This window comes from Arvicola amphibius, chromosome 10, assembly GCF_903992535.2.
Source record: "Arvicola amphibius chromosome 10, mArvAmp1.2, whole genome shotgun sequence".
Classification (NCBI taxonomy): domain Eukaryota; kingdom Metazoa; phylum Chordata; class Mammalia; order Rodentia; family Cricetidae; genus Arvicola; species Arvicola amphibius.
Genome location: NC_052056.1, coordinates 110,941,411 through 110,962,517, shown reverse-complemented (window position 1 = coordinate 110,962,517; position 21,107 = coordinate 110,941,411). Strand labels below are relative to the sequence as shown.

Sequence of the window (21,107 nt, the reverse complement as noted above, 5' to 3'; positions counted from 1 at the left end):
AATCTACCACTTTCTAGGAAGGATTGCTAAGCATTATAGACACTTTTTCCCCAGTCTATTTTAACCTACTCCCTTTCTTCCACCATTCTCTCCAATAGGAAGTGTCTAACTTGTTTTTAGTCAATACAGTGACAGAATTCTTGACAAAGGCATCTTAAGGGAGCAAGGTTTCATTTTGGCTCACAGTTTCAGGATGCAGCTCCTTATGGAGCAGAAGTCTGGGCAACTGGTCACATTGTGTCCAGAGTCAGGAAGCAGAGTGGCAAATACTGCTGCTCAGCACGCTTTTGCCTTTTGTATTCAGTCCAGAATTCCATCCTTCAGGATGATCTGCCCATGTTTAGAGTGGGTCTTTGCACCTCAATTAATTTTATCTAAAAGCTTCCTTCATAGACATTCCCCAAGGCTTATCTCCTAGGTGACTCAGGGTATTAACCATCACAGGACACCATCTAGTGGCAGGGATCTGGAGTCAAGATGGGAAAGAAGGGGATACAGGACCATCTTAGTGCTTCCTACGCAGGATCCCTAGCCTCTGCGTTCTCCTCGATGGTGGCAGAAATTCGTCCTGTTCTGGGTTGTTTACCCAATGCCCAGGTGAAGTCTTGAGTCACAGAATGAGTGAATATTTGTGTATAGCTCAAGAAAAAGTTGTGTTGGGGGGGTCTTAGGGGGCTTCAAGAGGCTGGCTGAGCGCACTGTATAGATAAGTGAAAAGTAGTGTTTCCTTCTTCCGTGTACGTGCCGGATGAGTGGGAGGTGCCTCGAGAGAAGATCACCCTTCTACGAGAGCTGGGGCAGGGGTCCTTTGGCATGGTGTATGAAGGCAACGCCAAGGGTGTCATCAAGGGCGAGGCAGAGACGCGTGTTGCAGTGAAGACGGTCAATGAGTCAGCCAGTCTCCGAGAACGGATCGAGTTCCTCAACGAGGCATCAGTCATGAAGGGATTCACCTGCCATCATGTGGTGAGTCTGGCTGGGGAGGGACAGAGGTTTCCTTTCATGCTTCTTGTTAACTCTGCCTCCACTCCCTGGAGCCACCCAGGAAGCTGGGTGTAGACTGATGCCTACCCCCACCCTGTTGAGCCTCCCTTCTCCACCTCATCTTTTCCCAGCTTTCCTAGAATCAAACTCTCTAACCGTTCTGTTGCTTTCTAGGATCTTCCTTCGCTTTTCAGACTTTCCCATTGATATCTGTATTATTACATTTCTTTGCTATTCTTGCCTCCCCTATACCTCTTAACCACATGGAAGGCCACCCCTTTGTACCTGCCCCCATTCTTTCTTCTCCCTGAAGCCAAAATAAACCTTCTGTTCCCAGAGTGGGCTCTTTATTTATTGTTGAACATTATATTTGTTTATTGTTATAAGGCATATTTAGGGTCCCCTTTTGTGTGACTTGTACTGCAGAGAGGTGAACAAAACTTACTCTGATAGGGTAATCATGACAAACCAAGGAAAGGATTCCATTAGAGCGAGACCAGTGAGCTTACTGTAGCTTGCAAGAGTGTAGGTTTACTTAGAGGAGCATGGACAATGTGCATAGGTAGCTGCATCTCCAAAAAGCCCTCCCTAGCATAAGTGATAACTCATGAAAACTGGAATTTCAGTTCTCTGCGCAACTTGCAGGCACTAGAGAGATGGAGAATCTATTCTTTCTAGAGATTTTACGTGGAAAGTAAATCTTGTAAATTTTTAGGAACTTTCTTAGACTTGTGAATTGTTTACTTCCTTAGTCTTATTAAGTCTTAAGAAGCTGCCCTTCAATTCAGAAGAAATTGCTATGTATCATCTCCTAAAAACCCTGCTCTTGCTGATGTGGAAGCAAGTTCCCGACCTCCCTCTTAGATATCTATTGCAGGGAAGACATTTCCCAAAATAGACGTATGAATGGCATATTGAGAGAGTGGTGCTAGGAAAAATTGAAAAAGAGAGAGAGGACTGTGGAGTATATTTGAGTAAAGTCTTAAAGGATGTGAGACTGAACCATGTGTACATGAGAGGAGACAGGCCAAGGAGTGCAGGAACTGCAGAGGTCTGGAGGTAAGAACATGGTTTATATACTGAGGAACATTGAGCGGGTGAGATTTGCTGGAATGTGCTATACATGAGTGGGTCTGTTTGCTTCCGCATACTAGGGCTGGCTGTGCTTCTTCCAGGCATGGAGTGGCCTGTGTGCTGTGGGCACCAGACAGAGTTCATGGCAAATTGAAATAATACCTGGACCCTCTTTGAGTCACCTTCATGCTCTTTGAATCACTTCCATACTTGTCCTACAGGTTCGCCTCCTTGGGGTGGTGTCCAAAGGCCAGCCAACACTAGTCGTGATGGAATTGATGGCTCATGGAGACCTGAAGAGTCACCTCCGTTCCCTGCGCCCGGATGCTGAAGTGAGTTTCCTCTAGATCCCTAGAAGGGCACCTGCTCTTAAGTGTACCAAGCTTGCTAAGTGCAAACCCATATTTTGACTTTGTAACCTTGGCTACTCTCCCCTTACCCTGCAAGAGATAATTTAGATGGCAGCAGAGAGCTAATTGCAACCCTTGTTTTGACTTTAGAATAACCCAGGCCGTCCTCCCCCTACCTTGCAAGAGATGATTCAGATGACAGCAGAAATTGCTGATGGCATGGCATACTTGAATGCCAAGAAGTTTGTGCACCGTGACCTGGCAGCTCGAAACTGCATGGTTGCTCATGATTTTACCGTCAAAATTGGAGGTGTGTCTTGGAATCCTTTAGTGCGCACCCTCGTGTGTGTGTGTGTGTGTGTGTGTGTGTGTGTGTGTGTGTGTGTTAGGGGTGTGGGTAGAATGGCAGGTTCTGGGGTTCAGAATTCAGGTCCTCATGCTTGTCTGAAAAGTACTTTTACCTACTTCTGGGCACTTTCCTAGCCCAGAAGTCAACATTTCTGTTCTAGTTTCCTGCCTGTTTCTATCATAATTAAGTAAACAAGCAAACAAACAAATAAATAAAACACCTTGAGGAGGAAAGAGTTTGTTTCAACTTGTCCATCACTCAGGGAAGTCAGGGCAGCAACTTGAAGCAGAAACCATGGAAGAACGCTGCTTGGTGGTTTGCTCTGGCTCATGCTTAGCTAGCTTTCACAGATAGCCCAGGAGTCTCTGCCAAAGAAATGGTGCTGTCTAGAGTGGACTGGACCTTCCTATATCAACTAACCATCAAGACAGGCCCCCATAGTCTTGCCCCAGGCCAGTCTGATCTAGGCAGTTCTTTAATGGAGGCTTTCCTCTCAAGTGACTCTAGCCTGTGTCCAGGCGACAGTTAGTACTTCCTAGTACAAGACCGAAGGTTGAGTCAGAGAATGTAAGAGACAACAGAAGTAGATGCGAAGTGTCTCGATGTCTGCTTGGAGTGTGTGGACAGGATGGGAGGGCCCAGGACGGTGAGGTGTAAGGCTGAGCTGAGAGCCAAGAAGCAGGCATGCAAGCGCTTCATAACTCAGAGGACTTGCCTCTCCTCTACAACACCAGTGAGAACCAGGAAGAGGCAAGGTCCCATAAAGATCCCACAGACTCCCCTTCCCACACACAAACATTAGCTATGGGAGCAGGTAGGGAGGTGAACCTGTGTGTGATTCCAAGAGATATTCTTCTACAAAACAACAGGAGTCATGCAGGAATGTGACCCAGTGACATCATCCTGCATGAACTATATGAAGGAAGATGGGACATGTGTTGTAAGAAGGCCTCTTGGTCATTCTGGCCGCTTGGCGGCTCAGACCTGAAATAACCACACAGAAACTGTATTAATTAAATCACTGCTTGGCCTATTAGCTCTAGCTTCTTATTGGCTAGCTCTTACATATTAATTTAACCCATCTCCATTAATCTGTGTATCGCCACATGGCTGTGGCTTACCAGGTAAAGTTCCATCCAGTGTCTTCCTCTGGCAGAAGGAAGGAAGCTACATGGCTTCCCTCTGACTCTGCCCTCTTTCTCCCAGCATTCAGCTTAGCTTTCCCACCTAACTAAGTTCTACTTGCTATAGGCCAAGCCAGTTTCTTTATTATCCAATGGTATTTACAGCATACAGAGGGGAATCCCACATCAGACATGATTCTGTATTTATGATCCTAAAGACCTTTCTACATTAATGAGAAACCCCGCCCCCCAAAACCCAGGTGTGGTGGTGCATGTATCCTGACACTTGCGGAGGTAGAGGCTGGAAGATCAGTGGCTCAATGTCGTTCTCAGCAACATGGCAAGTCCTAGGCTTCCTAGAATATGTGAGACTGTCTCAGAAAAAGAAACAAAAACAGTGGGAACAGAAAGGGGTATGATTCTGTTCATATAGCTGCTCTTGTATAGTGGGATGTTGCCATGGCGGAGGATGCACGGGGAGAGATGGAGGTGAGCCTGGTTTGTGCAAAGGCAATGAGAAGTGAGATGCATTGGAGAGAGATGTAGAGCCAGAAAGCCTTGGTTGCCCACTGTTTGGGGGAGTGAGCAAAAGGCAAGGTCAAAAGGGGACCCCCAGCTTTTGGTTTTGGGGTGTGCAGCTGAGTCACGGCAGCAGCAGGTTGGCTGGAAGAAAGGAAAAGGTCTATTTGGGACACTGGGGAAGGAGTAGGTGTTGGGAGCTTCAGGCCATACTGTTGGTTCTTTGTCGTTAGAGACCTCTTTTCCCCTTCCTTTACATGGTAGCCCCTATTCTCCATCCACAGCCTCAGGTACAGCCCCCGAACTCCTTCTTGGGGAATTTGCCTACCCTCTAGTGGTGTCATGTGGGGTGGAACACTCAATGCTAGGATGATGAACTGAAAAATGTGTGAACTGTTTGTTGTCAGACTTTGGAATGACGAGAGACATCTATGAGACAGATTACTATCGGAAAGGGGGCAAGGGCCTGCTTCCCGTACGGTGGATGTCACCTGAGTCCTTGAAGGATGGAGTCTTTACTGCTTCTTCTGATATGTGGTAAGTTATGCATGCATGGGTAGATGTCTGTACTGGGCTTAAACTCCTGCAGGAATCCCACTGATGGAGTCAGCAGGAGGTGATAGAGGGAGGCCTGCCTTCCACATATTGAAATGAAGGTAGTTCTTTCTGGGTCCTTGTGCATAGATTGAGAATGGTTTTAGAATAATTTATTTATGAATTATGACATAAGTTGTTGCAGGTGTGTGTGCATGTGTGCACATGTGTGCGTGTATGTTCACATGCTGTAATGAGTCTTTCTCTGTCCCACCAGCCAGCTCCCAAATAATGACACAAAGACTTATTAATTATGAAAGCTCAATCTATAGCTTAGGCTTGTTCCTAACTAGCTCTTATAACTTAGATTAACCCATTTATATTAATCTACATTCTATCACATGGCATTACCTCTCTTCTATCTTACACATCCTGTTTTCTCTCCATGTCTCCTGGCTTCTCCTGCCTGTTGATTCATCTTCTTTTCTTTTCTTTCCTCAGAAATCCCACCTATACTTCCTGCCTAGCTATTGGCTGTTCAGCTCTTTATTAAACCAATCACAGCAACACATCTTCACACAGTGTACAAATATCTCACAACAGTGCACACAGGTTTCCATCTGGAAGGCATGTGACAGCCTTGGGCATAGTTCCTTTTCAGGTGCCATCTACCTTGTTCTCTCTCTCTCTCTCTCTCTCTCTCTCTCTCTCTCTCTCTCTCTCTCTCTCTCTCTCTCTCTCTCTTTCTGAGACAGGCTTTCTCTGTAGCTTTGTAGCCTATCCTGGAACTAGTTCTTATAGACCAGGCTAGCCTCTGCCTCCCAAGTGCTTGGATTAAAGGTGTGCACCCACACTGCCTGACTTCTACCTTGGTTTTTTAAGCAGTGTCTCTCACTGACCTGTAATTTTCTATATTGGTTAGGTTTGCTGGCCAGAGATCTCGGGATTCTCTGCTTCCCCTGTGCTGGGATTACAAGTGCTCACCACCACACCCAGCTTCTCCCTTACCCCATTTTCATATGTATGTGGTTGTTTGCATGTGTGTGCACACCAAGTGTACATTCATGCATGTAGAGTTCTGAGGTTGATATTGGAAATTATCCTTGACTGCTCTTCTACTTTATTCACTGAGGCAGGGTCTCTCAATCAAACCCAGAGCTAGTCAAGGTGCGATGACTATTCTTGCTAGTCAGCCAGCTTGCTCTAGGGATCCCCTGTCTCTGCCTTCTGAGGCTGGAATTACAGCTAGGTTACTATGCCCACCTGGCATTTACATGATTTTCTGGGGATTTGAACTTCTATCCTCAGACTTGTGGGGCAAGCACATGAGCCACTGAGTCATCTCCCCAGCTAGCCCTGCTTTAAACAAAAGACACACACACACAGCGAGAGAGAGAGCGAGAGCGAGCGGGCAGGAGGGAGAAAGAGAGAGAGAGAGAGAGAGAGAGAGAGAGAGAGAGAGAGAGAGAGAGAGAGAGAGAGAGAGAGAGCGCTAGATGTCTGTCTGTGTCTTCGTGTGTGTGTGTGTGTTCTGAGGAACATACCACAGCACATGTGTGGAAGTCAAAGGACAACTTACAGGAGTCACTTCTCACCTCCCACCATATGGGTCCTTGGGATCTAATTTGGGTCATTAGGCTTGGCAGCATGAGTCTTTGCCTACTGAGATATCTTGCTGGCCCATACATCCAGTTCTTTACATGGGTTTTGGGCACTGAACTCAGGTACTCATACTTTGGTGGAAAGCACTTTGCCAACTGAGCTATTGTTTCAGTCTGTCCATTGTTACTTGGCCAGCCAAGTTCTCGTAAGTCAAAAGAGGTATGAATGGATATGTTTGAGAGACGGTGTGTGTGTGTGTGTGTGTGTGTGTGTGTGTGTGTGCGTGTGTGTGCGTGTGTGTGCGTGTGTGTGCATGTGTGTGCGTGTGTGTGCGTGTATGTTTAGTTGACTTCTTTGTTAACTGCTCTCAATTGTCATTGGCAGGTCCTTTGGGGTGGTCCTTTGGGAAATCACTAGCCTGGCTGAGCAACCGTACCAAGGCCTGTCTAACGAACAGGTGTTGAAGTTTGTCATGGATGGAGGCTATCTGGATCCACCTGACAATTGTCCCGAGAGACTGTAAGTATAGAAAAGAGGTGGAGAGTGTGATGAGTCTATTCAAAAGGCTTTGCACTTTATATGTTTTGTGTCTGTATATCCCAGGTGTATATGAGTATGTTTGGTTTGCAGGCATTAGGCCCACATGTATGTTTGTATAGCATGCCTTTACTTATAGGCTTGTGTTTGCATATTGCATTTTGGATGCACACTTACATTTTCACATATGCCTACGTATGTGCTTATGTCTGCATATATTTATGCCTCTTCATGTGTCATGAAGTCTACATGTATACATTTGCACATCAAATCTGTTTTAAATATTTATTTTTAATCTTAGGTATGTGAGTCTTTTCCTACATATATGTACGTAACTTACATATTTGGTGTCCAAGAACACTGGAAGAGGGTGTCAGATCTCCTGGACCTAGAGTTATAAGTAGTTGTGAACCAATACATAGGTGCTGGGAGCTAAACCTTGGTCATCTTCAAGAGGCATAAGTCCTCTTAACCACTGAGCCATTCTCTTTAGCTCCTTAAATTTTTTTAAATGCTTCTGTGCATACCTGTTGTTCATACATGTGTGGAGACCAGAGGGCAACCTTGGGCATTGTCACCTCCTTTGAGACATGGCCTTCCATTGGCGTTCCACTCATTTATTCAGCTAGGCCGGATGGCCAACTGTAGAGTTCCCAGGATCCTCCCACCTCTGCCTCCCCAGCACTGGGATTGTAAATGTGTATTTTTTTATGTATGTTCTGAGGAACTAATTCAGGTTCTCAGGCTTGAGGGGCAAGCACTTTACTGACTGAACCATCTCCCAACCTTGCATACCAAATCTTTATAACCATTTTGTGTTTCTTTCTGTGTCTTCATGTAGGTGCTTGCATTTGTCTTGTATTTGTATTTTTCTCTTCACATTTAAAATTTTCCAAACATTGCCCTTTCCTAACCAGACCAGTTTGTAACTGGACGAGAGCTGGGGGGGTTTACCTGCGATGATTAGTTTTAATTATCAACTTGACACAATCTAGAATTGTCTGGGAGGACAGTTGTCTAGGTAACATTGGCCTGTGGGCATGTCTATGGGGGATTGTCTTGATTATGCTAAGTGATGTCACCTACCATCCGACTGTTGGTGGCACCATTTCCTAGGCAGGGGAACCTGACTGCATAAAGTGGAGAAAGCGAGCTGAGCCAGCGAACAGGCATTCATTCTCTATGTGTCTTGACTGTGCATGTGATGTGACTAGCTGCTTTAAGTTCCTGTTGCCTTCCTTCCCCCACTCTGATGGTCTGTAGCCTGGAATTGGGAGCTAAAATTAACCCTGCTTCCCTAGGTTTCTTTTATTGGGACATTTTGTCATCATAGCAACTGGAAAGGAGACTGAGCCTCAGGGCAGAGGTCCACAGCCTTCCCTAAAGGCTCTACTATAAATATCAACAGCACGATGGCTGTGCAGTTGTATCTTGAATACAGTCATTGGCATCGTGTAGATGCATGGATGAGACCCTGTTCATTAGCTGTCACTGCTGAGGATACCTGAGAATTTCAGCTTAAGGAGGAAAGACTTACTGTGGTTCAGTTTCAGTCTCTCTCCATGCTCACTTGACTCAGCTACTTAGAGCTCTGGTGAGGCAGAAGATCAAGGGTGGTAGCATGAGAGCGGAACTGAGGCTGGAGGTAAAATGGACCCCTGAGATTCATACCTCCAGTAACCCGCTTCCTCCAGCAAGGCCCTTCCTCTTAGTGTTCCTCTTACTCCACTGATGGTTTCATCCATTGACTATGTTAGTGCCCTCATGATCCAAACACTTCCCCAGAGCTGTACCTGGAAACGTGTTGCATCAACAGCTCAGTGTTTGGAGGCATCTAAGAAACAGCATTATACCCTGTGACAATAAAACTTTATAGACACATGCAGGGAGCCAGATTTCATTCAAGGTCTGAAATTTGCTGTAGGTCAAGTTACATGGGAGGAAGAAAAAGGTCAAAACGCAAATGGAAGTCCTTGGTTTCTGTTCTTAATGTTTTGGACTGAAGTAGAAACCCGGGGCTCTTGGGGAATCTGTAAGGATGAGGTACGGACTCTTGTATGATGTTAGGCACCAGTGTACCTCAGTCCTGTAAATACTGCAGAGCCCACCAGGCTGGTTCTATGACTAAAGCCCCTCCTGACATTTTCTTTTGATATATGAGGAGCCAGCTCCCTATGTTCAGTTCATATAGCTGTACCTGCCAGTGCTCAAGAATACCAGCCCTAAAGAGTCTTTAAGTCTAGAATGACTGTTGGGTACAGGTAAGCCTCAGCAAGCAGTTCCAGACAGGGGTGAGACATACCGGTTAACTCCTGAGACTGGGGATGTGTAGGGGAATAAACGATGTACAATACAATGCCTATCCAGTTCCTCACCTCTGTTACCATGGTAAAACCTGACCACAAGCAATTTAGGGGAGGAAGAACTTATTTGGATCACTAATGGGGAGGTCAAAGTAGGAAGCAGCTAGTCAGGTCACATCTGCAGTCAAGGGCAGAGAGAAATAAGTATGTGATCTTTCCTTGTTTGCTCTCAACTTGCTTTCCACACTCTCGTGAAGTTTAGGAGGCCTTGCCCAGGGTGTAGTGTTATCCTCACAGATCCAGGTCTTGCCATGTCGATGGACAACCAAGACAACCTCCATGGGCATGTTAGCATTCCAACCTAATCTAAACTTTCCTTAGTTGGGGCCCTTTCCCCGGTTGACAGCTTCTCGGCTCCACTATGTTATTTTCTCCTCCCCTCTCCCACCTTTTTCCTCTTCCCTCCCCATTCCTTCCTTCCCCAATCTTTTCCTTTTCTTTCCATTTCCCACTCTTTTTTTCTTTTCCTCTGCCCTCCCTCTTTCTTCACTGAACACTGTCCCTTTTTGTCCTTTTAATTTAGAGGCACTGTTCTCACTAAGTTGCCCAAGCTGGTCTGAGAGCCACTCTAACGTGGCAGTCCTTGAATTTATAGTCGTCCTACCCTAGCCTCCCGAGTAGCTGGCATGACAGGCCTGCACTACCAGGTTTTGCCGGCTTGCTTTTCACAGCCATCTTCAGTCCCACTAGAACTGTCAGCCCAGCCTTGACTGCCAAATGTGCAGCCACAGCCAAGGCAAGGAGTCTACTACTTGGATGTGGTCCATAGTGGGGCGGAGTATGAGGGAGCTGCTTGGCTTGGCTGCATATTGAGGCTCATCCACCCTGGTTCTTGTTCCTGCAGCACTGACCTGATGCGCATGTGCTGGCAGTTCAACCCCAAGATGAGGCCAACCTTCCTGGAAATTGTCAACCTGCTGAAGGATGACCTCCACCCCAGCTTTCCAGAGGTTTCCTTCTTCTACAGCGAAGAGAACAAGGCTCCCGAGAGTGAGGAGCTGGAGATGGAGTTCGAGGACATGGAGAATGTCCCCTTGGATCGGTCCTCTCACTGTCACAGGGAAGAGGCTGGGGGCCGGGAGGGAGGGTCCACTCTGAGCATCAAACGGACCTATGATGAACACATCCCATACACCCACATGAACGGGGGCAAGAAGAATGGGCGTGTGCTCACCCTGCCCAGGTCAAACCCTTCCTAACAGCGCCTGCTGGGGAAGGACTCTTTCTTTCTTTTTTAAAACTCTTCTCTAGTTTGACCGCCTCCAGGAAACTCAGGATTATCAGGACTCTACCCAGATGTGAAACTGAGCTCAGAGATAGTTCATACACGTTTCTGTTTGTCTTTTGACCTAAACATACACATGTGTGATGGCCAACCCTGCAAGCCAGTGGAGGGCTAACTGTGAACCTAGAGGGGTTGGGCTTTCCACAGACACGTCCCCTTCTCCCGTCCACGGCTTCAAACCAGGATTTTGTTGTTGCTGTTGTTTTCCTCATAGGTTGAAAGAATGCACCTGTTTGTACAGGCATTTCTCTTTTCTTGCTAGTGTCTGAGTTACAGTTAGTTGTCAAGGACAGAATTTATTTATGGAACACAAGTAAGAAAGCTAAGGAGAGACAGACAGAAAAAAAAAAAACAACAACAAAAAACCCAACCCACAGCGCCCTGTTCTAGAATTACATGCTTTGCGGGGTTGGGCTTTGAGAAGGTTTGATTAATCTGAGAGAGGGGCTTTATTTTAGCTTTTTTTCTTCATTCACAAAATCAGTTCCTCAAATTGACCAATAGCTGCTGCTTTCATATTTTATTTTGGGAGAGGGTGTGTAGTCCTCTGTGTGTGCTTCTGTTCACACCTGTGTGTGTTTGTGTGCGTGTCGTGTCCAGGCTAGAGATCACAGGGTGGGGTGGGGATTGTGTGTGTGTGTAAAACATTATCTGGACTGATGCTTGGGGAATTCATTGGCTCATGAAGCTCCTGCTGCTTGGAGTGGGTGACCTCACCTTGTCCTTCCTTCTTAGGAATTCAGCATCTGTGCCGTCTAGAGATGCTTCTCGGTCATTTCAGAAGTCTTGCTCAGATGTCTTCTTTCCCTCCCTTTTGCAATGTTTTCCAAAAACTGAGGGAGGACCATTTGGTCTGGATTCATCAAGGGTGTTTGGAAGACCAAACAAAGCAAAGGACACACACACACACACACACACACACAAACACACAAACACACATACCGGACAGAAGTAGAAAGAAGTCAGATAATAATTTTGAGAATATATTTGTAACATATTTAATGCTTAAGGAATCTCTGGCATGAGCCTAATAAGTTATTATTTCTTTGGGGGCAGAGGAAGTAGTGGGCACACCTGCCTGTGTAGGGAGACACGAGGGAATGGCCTCTTGTGTTTGGTCTTTGAAGCACATGTTTTTCGGGGAATTATACCACATTAGCTGCTAGCCCTTTAGGACACTGTGAGGCCTTGTAGAGTATATGGGAAACTGGATTTTTGACTGATTCTTCTAGCAAGTTGGACTGGATGTCTCTTGCTTGCATACACTGGTAGTCCTGGAGCTGAGCTGGCCTTCCAGAACACCTGTGTTCATCTTTGGGTTTTTCTCTGCTTGTGTACCTCAGCTCTTCAAGGCCTACTTGTTGCTCAGTCATTGTATAAACACAGCAAACTCATCCCAAAAACCAACGACACAGGAGGACTTTGAGAACACTAAGCAATATAAGGAGATGCCCCCTTGGGATAGCTGTTGGTCTCCTCCCCCGGGGGACATCGGCTGTTCTCCACACTAAACTCCCACAGCTGCTCTTGGTTCCCAGGGACCTCAGCTCGGGCAGGTGTGGTGCCTGAGTCTCTTTCTCAGGTGCTAATGTTTCAGTCCCTCGAGACTACAGTCTGTTGGAGAAGACATCAGAGACTTTCTTCCCATCACCAAGAACTCCTGAAAGGATGTGAACCCACAGCTTCCTCTCTGCATAAAACTACAGCTGCTCAAGTAAAAGAAACAAACAGCCATGGTGAACTCATGGATCGGGGCTCAGAATCCTCCCACACATCCTTCCCTGCCTGTGTTTCCCCACAAATATCTGATACCTTTCTTCTCCTCTAAGAGATGTGAGATAAAGACACAGCGTCCACCCCAAAACCCTCTTAATTCTTGGTTGAGAACACAAGTAGACACAGATTCTGATTGCCAGTTGCTGTCAAATTGGTATTAGAAAAGTGACAGATGTAAAAATGTTACCAGGGAACTCAATGGTTGGTACAAGAAGAAAAAGGTCAGTTATTTTCACCCAAATAACTTTGTAACTAGAGGGTTTGTGCATCAGTGGAAGACATGTAGGTCTGGTATTTGTTGTTTCTTTTTCCTTTTCACAGTAAATTTGTAGTGGTCAGATGCTACACTAGCAGGAATTTCCACATTTTTCTAATTCAAAAGGTTTTCTTATATTACTGGGGAAAGTATTTATTTTAATATATAAAATCACTCTTGAAAATCACTTTTGTAAAAAAATGGTGTGCATGTAAATTTTTTTTATCAAGGAAAAAATAAAAAACAGGTGAGTGTGGGCCATGTTTGTGTCTCTCTCAGCACAGTCTACCTCAGTGTCTTGTTAGGGTGAGGTTCAGTCACAGGCGATTCGGGCGGATCGTGCTCTGAGTTGGGGAGCTGTGTACCAGCTGATTTCTGAATGCCACAGACTAGGAAGAACTTTGAGGGAGGGAGTTGGAATGCAGTTAGAGCCTTCCTGTGAACCCGGATTCTTCTCTTTGCTGGTATTCTTCTGAGTGTAACCTTCTACAGCTTTTTGTTGATGCACACTCCTTACACACAAGCCGGGCTTCAGTCCATCTTGATTTAGCCTCTCTGAGGTCCTCACGTTGAGGTCTTTTGGGGAGAGTGTGATAGCACTTACAGCTGTCACATGACACCTCCCAGCCATGAATGCGCAGGCACTTTGAGTTCTCTGACCTACCGTTGTTTCTCAGCCCTTTTCAGACCTGTGAGGCTTTGGGGTATCTGAGGGCACCTCCTATACAACCAGCCAGTATGAGGGCATTTGGGGAGAAATCCTAATCCAAAACCCATCAGTTTCTTGAACATATTTTAAGCAATAAAACAGGAGCCCTCTGCTGGGATTTGGTTGCCCTCAAGCTGACACTGTTTGGCTTTATGCAGTTTTGGGAAGTCTGGAAGTCAAGGCAGGGCCAGCATGGCCCCTGTTTTCAGGCTTCCCATTTCTTACTTCATTTTAGGGCACAGCCCTTGAAAGTTCGCCCTTCTTCATCTTCTCTGGAGAGGTGTACCAACTTGGGATGACCCTATCAAAAAGGACTTTACCAACTCCATTTTGATATCTAATGCTGCTGGGGAGGGAATAAGTAGCTGTTGGGTCATGAGACTCATTTTGGCTTGAGAAGATGTTAGCTTTGTAAGAAAAGAACCTTGGGACCTAGAAAATCATGGCTCTCCTGAGAGTTTGTCGTGATGGGGTGAGAGGGGAACAAAAGAAGCAAAGCCAAGTTACATTGACACTTTGCTGTATGTTTTGGAAGATGTCTCATCATTTTAAAAGTCTTTTTATGATCATGGTAAAAGCCACACAGTAATTTCTTCCAGGATAATAGCAGATATGCTTTCTGTCTGGTTCAATGATATCAAGCACACACCAGGAAATGTTCATGTTCTAGAGCCCTTCTAGATGCTTCCTGTCGTTTGAAGCTAACTGGAGGGGAAGCACGCTGATGGTTCTCTGGAGTTAGGCTGAGCACAGTTTGGGAGAATGTGGAGATGGGCAGGGAGAGCTGCATGTCTACTTCTGTGGCTGTTGGGAGTGATGTCACCGGTGCAAGCGCAGGCCACCCTTATTATCTTACCAGGACACATAGTCTACCAGGCAGAGTGATTAATTATGGGGTTAAGGACTATAAATTTATTTAAAGTCCACCATAACACTGGCCAATGAGCAGTATCACTGTGCAAGTCTAGTTCATACTGGCAATCTTAGCAAATGAGTGGCTGTCATTCTACAAAAGGTTTTTCTAGTTCCTGATAGGTGGATGTGTTCTGGATACTAGCTGGCGACTTCATGAGAACATATAATCTTGAAAAATTATAGTTGTTTTGAACATGGAAAAGAAAAATGCTCATTTTTGTATAAATGACACACATAGGGTAGAGCCATTTTAAAAAATCTTTCAAAATGTTCCTCAAAATATGAATTGACACAAGAGATGAGGTTGTGAAATAGGAATAAATGATTATCCCTTGCTGTTTAAACTTTTAAGAGGCCATGACTGAAGGCATATTTATCCTCAGGTGGTCCTCAAGAAATAGAGATCAGTGAGTATTTGCGCTTACTTGATGCCAATCAAGGTTCAGAATCAGTCTCTGGTCATTTTTTTATCTATATGTGAGCCACTAAAAAAGCAAAACAAAACAAAAACTTGTTAAAAACTTGATCATGAACCTGGGACCCGTGTTATCATTTGAGAAGGAAGGACCCTAAAGTGTGTGTGTGTGTGTGTGTGTGTGTGTGTGTGTGTGTGTGTCCATGTGTTCATGTGTCCATGCACATGTCCAGGAATGGCTTGTTTGGTCCTTATCCTTTGTATCAAAGTTGCTGCTCCTTGCCCCTTTATGTGCCTGGGTAGCTGCACCCCATATATCAGCAGTGTGGGATCAAATGTGCCACAGTGCTGTAGAAAACTCAGAAACTCAAAACCCACCCAAAACAGTGATGTTTTCTTACAAGAGCCAAGTAGCATCATGTACAGAATATGCCTTCTTTGTGAGGGGGAGGGGAGGGGCTGAAATTGTTCTGCATGTACAATACAGGCTAATTACTTGTTTATATTAAAATTTGGAATAAATTATCTGAGACTGTTTTTTATGTGGTATCCAGGTTGGTCTGGGTGGAGTTGTGGTTTTGAAATTTATTAAATAAAAACTTGGGAAATTGTGAGTTATTTGTGTGTGTGTTCATGTATGCAGATACACATGTGTGTTAGTGCTCATGTGTGCAAGTGCAAGCATATGTGCTTCAGATATTGTCTCTTAAGTGCTGTTCACCATTACTTTTGAGACAGGATTTTTCATAGCTGACCAGCCAATGAACTCCAGTGATCTGCCTGCTTCTGCCTCCAGTGCTGGGGTTGTAAGCACATGCCACCACGGATGACTTTTTTAATGTTGGTTTGGGGGCTTAAACATTTAAAGGGGGCTAACTGGTGCTAATAGTCATACTATGATGCAAAAATGCATTTAGTAGAACCTCAAAAGTTCCCATAGTCTTTCACAGTCTCAAGACTCCCTGAAAGTCAAAAGTCTCTTCTGAGACTCATGGCAGTCTCTTAGCTGTAATCCCCTGTAAAGTCAAAATCAAAAAGCATATCACATACTTTTAATATACAATGGCACAGGATATACATTATCATTTCAAAGAAGGAAGAAAGGGAGGATAGTGAGGAAATACTGGATCAAAACAAGACCAAAAACCAGCTGGGCAAACTTTAAACTCTGCATTTCCATGTCTCCGGTCAAAGTGCTCTTCAGATCTCCAACTTCTTTCTGCTTTGTTTACTGCAACATACTTTTCTCTTGGGTTGGTTCTACTTTGAATCTGAAGCTTCTCTTGGCAGGTATGTCATGACTCTGGTATCTCCAACATCTTGGAGTCTGCAATACAATCCAGGTTCTACCTTCATAGCTTTGTGAAGTGGCCTCTCAGGGCCTCCATGAAGGGATACCCCGACATACACCTTGCTTCAGCAGCTTTCCTTAGCTGTAGAGGGAAATTCCACAACCCATTTCTTATATTCTTTCTTGACTCTAAAGCCAGAACTAAGTGGCTGAAGCTGCCAAATTCTGCTTTTTGCTGGGCCTGGAACTTGGCTGTCTTTTTCAGTTACATCTTATTAGCTTTCTGTTTTTCATGGTTTCTTCACTGCTTAAGATTTCCTTTAATTCCTTTTCACAAATTGGAAGCTTAGGTTGGTGGAGTCTTGCCCTCAGGTCACCACTCCCTTATTCCATTTACCAGCAGGCTTTTCTTTAAAATTTTTTTATCTCTTTGAGGACTGGATTCGTCTCCAACATGACATTTCCTGGTGTTCCTTAACTCCTCAAAACTATATATTTTGTATTTTTTCCTTGCTCAGCTTGCTCCTTTTCATTATAGATCTGTTTAAGACTGGTCGTTAATAACTACACAACACATCTTGGAATAGCAGTGCAGACTGTCTTGAAATCTCTGCCGAGGCCATCAATTCAAAACTCTTTGATTTAGCTTCAGACAGGTTTTTAGGACAAGGGCAAAAAGAAGCCTCATTCTTTGCCAAAACATCACAAGAATGGTCTCTAAGCCTCTTAACCTCTGAAACTTCTTTTGAGCTGGGCTTTCACAGTTCAAATCACCTTGAGCACTGTCTTCCATGCTCCCACTGGGATAAACCACTAAGCCCCACCTAAAGTATCCAACCATTTTTCTAGTTCAAAATCCCCAAATCTTCCATATTCCTCCCTCAGACATCTTGCTCAAGCCTATCATAGCAATACCCCAGTCTCTGGCACCAATTTCTGTCTGAGTCACTGTTGTATTGTTGTGAAGAGACACCATGACCAAGGCAGCTCTTGTGACAGAAAGCATTTAATTGGGAGCTTGTCTACAGTTTCAGAGGTTTAGTTCATCATCATCATTGTAGGGATTGTGACAACATGCAGGCAGGCTCCCGGAGCAGTAGCTGTGAGCTACGTCATGATCAGTGTGCAGAGCAAGAGACTCTGGGCCTGGAATAGGCTTTTTGAAACCGCAAAACCCACTTTCTCCAATAAGGCCACACCCAATTGTTTTCATCCTTTCAAATAGCGTCACTCCCTGATGACTAAGCATTCAAATATATGAGCCTTGGGGACCATTCTTATTCAAAGCACAACACAAGCAATGTGTAACTCAGGTCTTGGTGCTTGGAAGGTGTGATGACTGATCTTGGTTGTCCTCATAGATTGCTGGTTGATTGGCAGCAAGGGCAAGCACTCTGTGGGCAGTACAATCCCTAGGCAGGTAGGCCTGCTATATGCAAATAAGAAAGCTGAGAGTCAGCCAGTAGGCAAAATTTCTTCATGGTTTCTGCCTCAAGCTCTTGCTTTGAGTTCCTGCCTTAGTTTCCCCTGATGATGGACTAAATGAATCCTTTCCTCACCAGTTGCTTTTGGTCAGAGGGTTTATTATGGCCAAAAAAAAAAAAAAAAAAAAAAAAAAAAAAAAAAAAAAGCAAGCACACAAGGCAGTCACTTTACTCACTGAGCCATCCCCAGCCCAAAGTAATGATCTCTGAGAAGAGACTTACAGGTCTTCAGCACAGAAAACTGGAAGTTAGAATTTTTTGTTTTCTTATTTTTTATTTTATGTGCATGGATGTTTTGCCGGTCTGCGTGGTCTGTGCACCGTGAGTGTGAAGTGCCTGTGGAGTCCAGAGGGTTTCATATCTCCTGGACTTCAGTAGGAAGCATGGTTGTGTGAATCTATAACCTCAGTTTGGAGTGGAGGTGGAGACAGACAGGTGATGGCAGCTTCCTGACCAGCCAGTCTAGCGGTGAACTTCTTACTCAGTCAGACCCTGTCTCAAGGCACTAAGGTGGAGCCTGAGAGACAAGTCATGTGACATTGTACTCTGGTCTGTGACTGCATGTGCATAGGTGCACACATCTGAACATTCTTGTTTGTGTAGCAGACATACCAAGCATACATATGTATACAACACACACACACACACACACACACACACACACACACTTTTAACTTTCTGAGACTTTCAGTGAGACATAATTTCACATGATAGTTTTTACTGTGTAACAAACATCCAGATAGTGGCTTAAAACATCATACTGTTTTGTGTGTGTATGTGTGTGATAATGTTGTGCAGACGCACATGTACATGTGAGTATGCATACATATGTATGTATGACTACAGGTATGTGGAAGCCAGGGAACAACATTTGTGTTGTTGCTTAGGTGCTGCCCTGACTCCTATTCTGAGAAAGTCTCTCATTGTCCCAGAACTCACTATATAGGCAGGACTGACTGGCCAGCAAGTTCCAGGGATGCATTTGTTTCTGTCTTTCCAGTGCTGGATTACAATTTTGTGCCACATTTCTCAGCCCTTTTTACACAGGTTCTGGGGCTAAAACTCAGGTCCTTATGTTTACAAGGTAGGGCTTTAACCAACCTGGTTCTCTCCCTGCCCCTGTTTCTTCTTGCAAATACTCTTAGCTGATGCATAAATTGTAAAAACTGTATTTTAATGTAGTACTGTGTTATATTCAATGTAAGTATACATTGCATAATTTAAGTCAGGTTAAACATATCTATCTCCTCAAACATTTATTTTTTTATGGTGAAAACCTGTCATTTTTGGGGTGTGTGTGTGTGTGCCCCTGGTCTCCTGGAATTTACTATTTAGATCATCCTGGCCTTGAACTCACTGAGATTTCTCTGAGTCATCCTCCTAAATGCAAGGAATAACAGCATGCAGCACCATGCCTTGCTCTTCCAGCTTTTTAAAATGCATAGTATATCATTGTCTATAGGCATGTTATCATGCAATAACCCACCAGTAGCGTGTGTGTGTGTGTGTGTGTGAGAGAGAGAGAGAGAGAGAGAGAGAGAGAGAGAGAGAGAGAGAGAGAGAGAGAGAGAGGGAGGGAGAGGGAGGGAAGGAGGGAGGGGGGAGGGAAGGAGGGAGGGAGGGAGAGAGAGAGAGGGAGGGGAGGGGAAGGAGGGAGGGAGAGAGAGAGAGAGAGGGGAAGGAGGGAGGGAGGAAGGGAGGGAGGGGAGAGAGAGAGAGAGAGAGAGAGAGAGAGAGAGAGAGAGAGAGAGAGAGAGAGAGAGAGGCAGGTATGTTGCTGTGGTGTGCATATGGAAGTCAGAGGACAGTTTGCATGAATTGCTTCATTACTTATACTCTGTCGGTCCTAGGAATTAAATTCAGGCCATTGAGCTTGGCAGCAAGAACTGTTACCTGCTGAACCATCTTGCCAGACCCAGCTTTCAAAATACCAAATGTGAGTGAGCTCCTGTAACAATTGTGTTTCTGTGCCTTAGTTATTTCACGTAATGCTCTTGAGCTGCACCTATGTTGTTGCAATTGAAATAAGTCTGTTTGTTTGTTTGGGGTTAATTAGTATTCTATTGTGCATGCATATATGTGTCTAACATATGAGAGTGTATGTGGTGGAGTGTGCTTGTGTGTGTGCAGGCACTCATGCAAATGTATATGAAGTGTTGGAGCCAAAGCACAACCATGAGTGGTTTTGTATGTGTGTGTGTTTCTACTTTGTTATTTTTTTTAAATTATTTTAATTCTGTGTGTATGCATGTGTGTTTGTGAATATATGTATGTGTGAAGAGGGTGTTGGATCTCCTGTAAATGGAGTAACAGGCATTTTGTGAGCCATCTGGAACCAAACAGAGCAGCAAGTACTGTTGTAACAAAGCCTCTTGTTGGTTCTGGGGGTCACTGATTAGGTGAGGTTGGCCAGTCAGTGAACCCAGGGCTTCTCCTATCTCCCGCTTCCTGTCACTAGGATTACAAATGTGCATCACCATGGCTGGCTTCTTCGTTGGAGCTGAGATATGAACTGAGGTCCTCACGCTTGTGTTGCAGACACTTTACTGACTGGCCCATCTCTGGAGCCTTGTATCTGAGATTCTTTCTTTCTTTCTTTCTTTCTTTCTTTCTTTCTTTCTTTCTTTCTTTCTTTCTTTCTCTCTCTCTCTCTCTCTCTCTCTCTCTCTTGCTTTTTTTAAAGATTTATTTATTTATTATATATGTATATACAACATTCCTTCCATGTATGTTTGCATGCCAGAAGAGGGCACCAGATCTCATTATAGAGAGCTGTGAGCCATCATGTGGTTGCTGGGAATTAAACTCAGGACCTCTGGAAGAATAGTCAGTGCTCTTAACCTCTGAGCCATCTCTCCAGCTCTCTTAGATGTTTCTTACCAGTCATCAGTTGTTGGACAGATGGGCTGTATCCACTTCTGGTTTACTGTGAATAGCACTTCTTTGAAACTGGCAGTGCCGATGTATAGCCTTTGAATTTCGTTTAGTTTGATTCCTGTTGTTGTGATAAAATAACCTGACAAAAAACAGCTTAAGAGAAAGGGTTTATTTTAGGTCAGAATTACAGGCTATAGTTCATTATCACAGAGAAGTCACAGCAGCAGGAGCCTGAAGCAGCCAGTCACATTTCATTTGTGGTTGGTCAAGAGTGAGAAGAGAGTAAACGCGTGGGTGCTGTGAGTTTGCTTAATTTCTCAACTCTTCCACAGCCCAGGACTCCTGACTAGGGAATGGTGCCTCTCATAGTGGGCAGGGTCTTCCTACCTCAGTTAACTTAAGGCAGTCTCCCACAGACACGCCCACATGTTAGTTCACTTTAGATGTCCTCATTGAGGTGTTCTTCCCCAGTGAGTTAGGCTGTGCTTAGTTGATAATTAAAACCCTATCGGTCACAGATGAGATTATTGGGCCAAATATTTTCTTTTCCTTGCACTACTAGGCATAGAACCCAGGGCCCTATGCATGTTAGACAAAATACTTTGCCTTTGATATCTATATATCTGTATATCTATATCTATCTATCTATCTATCTATCTATCT

The 21,107-nt window shown here is 44.6% G+C and overlaps 1 protein-coding gene across 3 annotated transcripts in view; it reads left to right on the top strand.

Moving 5' to 3' along the window:
* Nucleotides 1-15,406, top strand: part of Insr (insulin receptor) — a 139,733-nt gene extending 124,327 nt beyond the window's left edge. For all 3 annotated transcript variants that reach the window (XM_038346589.1, XM_038346588.1, XM_038346587.1), the window contains 6 exons: nt 722-966; nt 2,280-2,390; nt 2,559-2,718; nt 4,808-4,937; nt 6,921-7,055; nt 10,281-15,406. In XM_038346589.1, the coding sequence (XP_038202517.1) occupies nt 722-966; nt 2,280-2,390; nt 2,559-2,718; nt 4,808-4,937; nt 6,921-7,055; nt 10,281-10,635 (1,136 nt within the window). In that variant the 3' untranslated portion in view covers nt 10,636-15,406. The remainder of the gene's footprint in view (nt 1-721; nt 967-2,279; nt 2,391-2,558; nt 2,719-4,807; nt 4,938-6,920; nt 7,056-10,280) is intronic.
* The last annotated feature ends 5,701 nt before the right edge of the window (nt 15,407-21,107 follow it).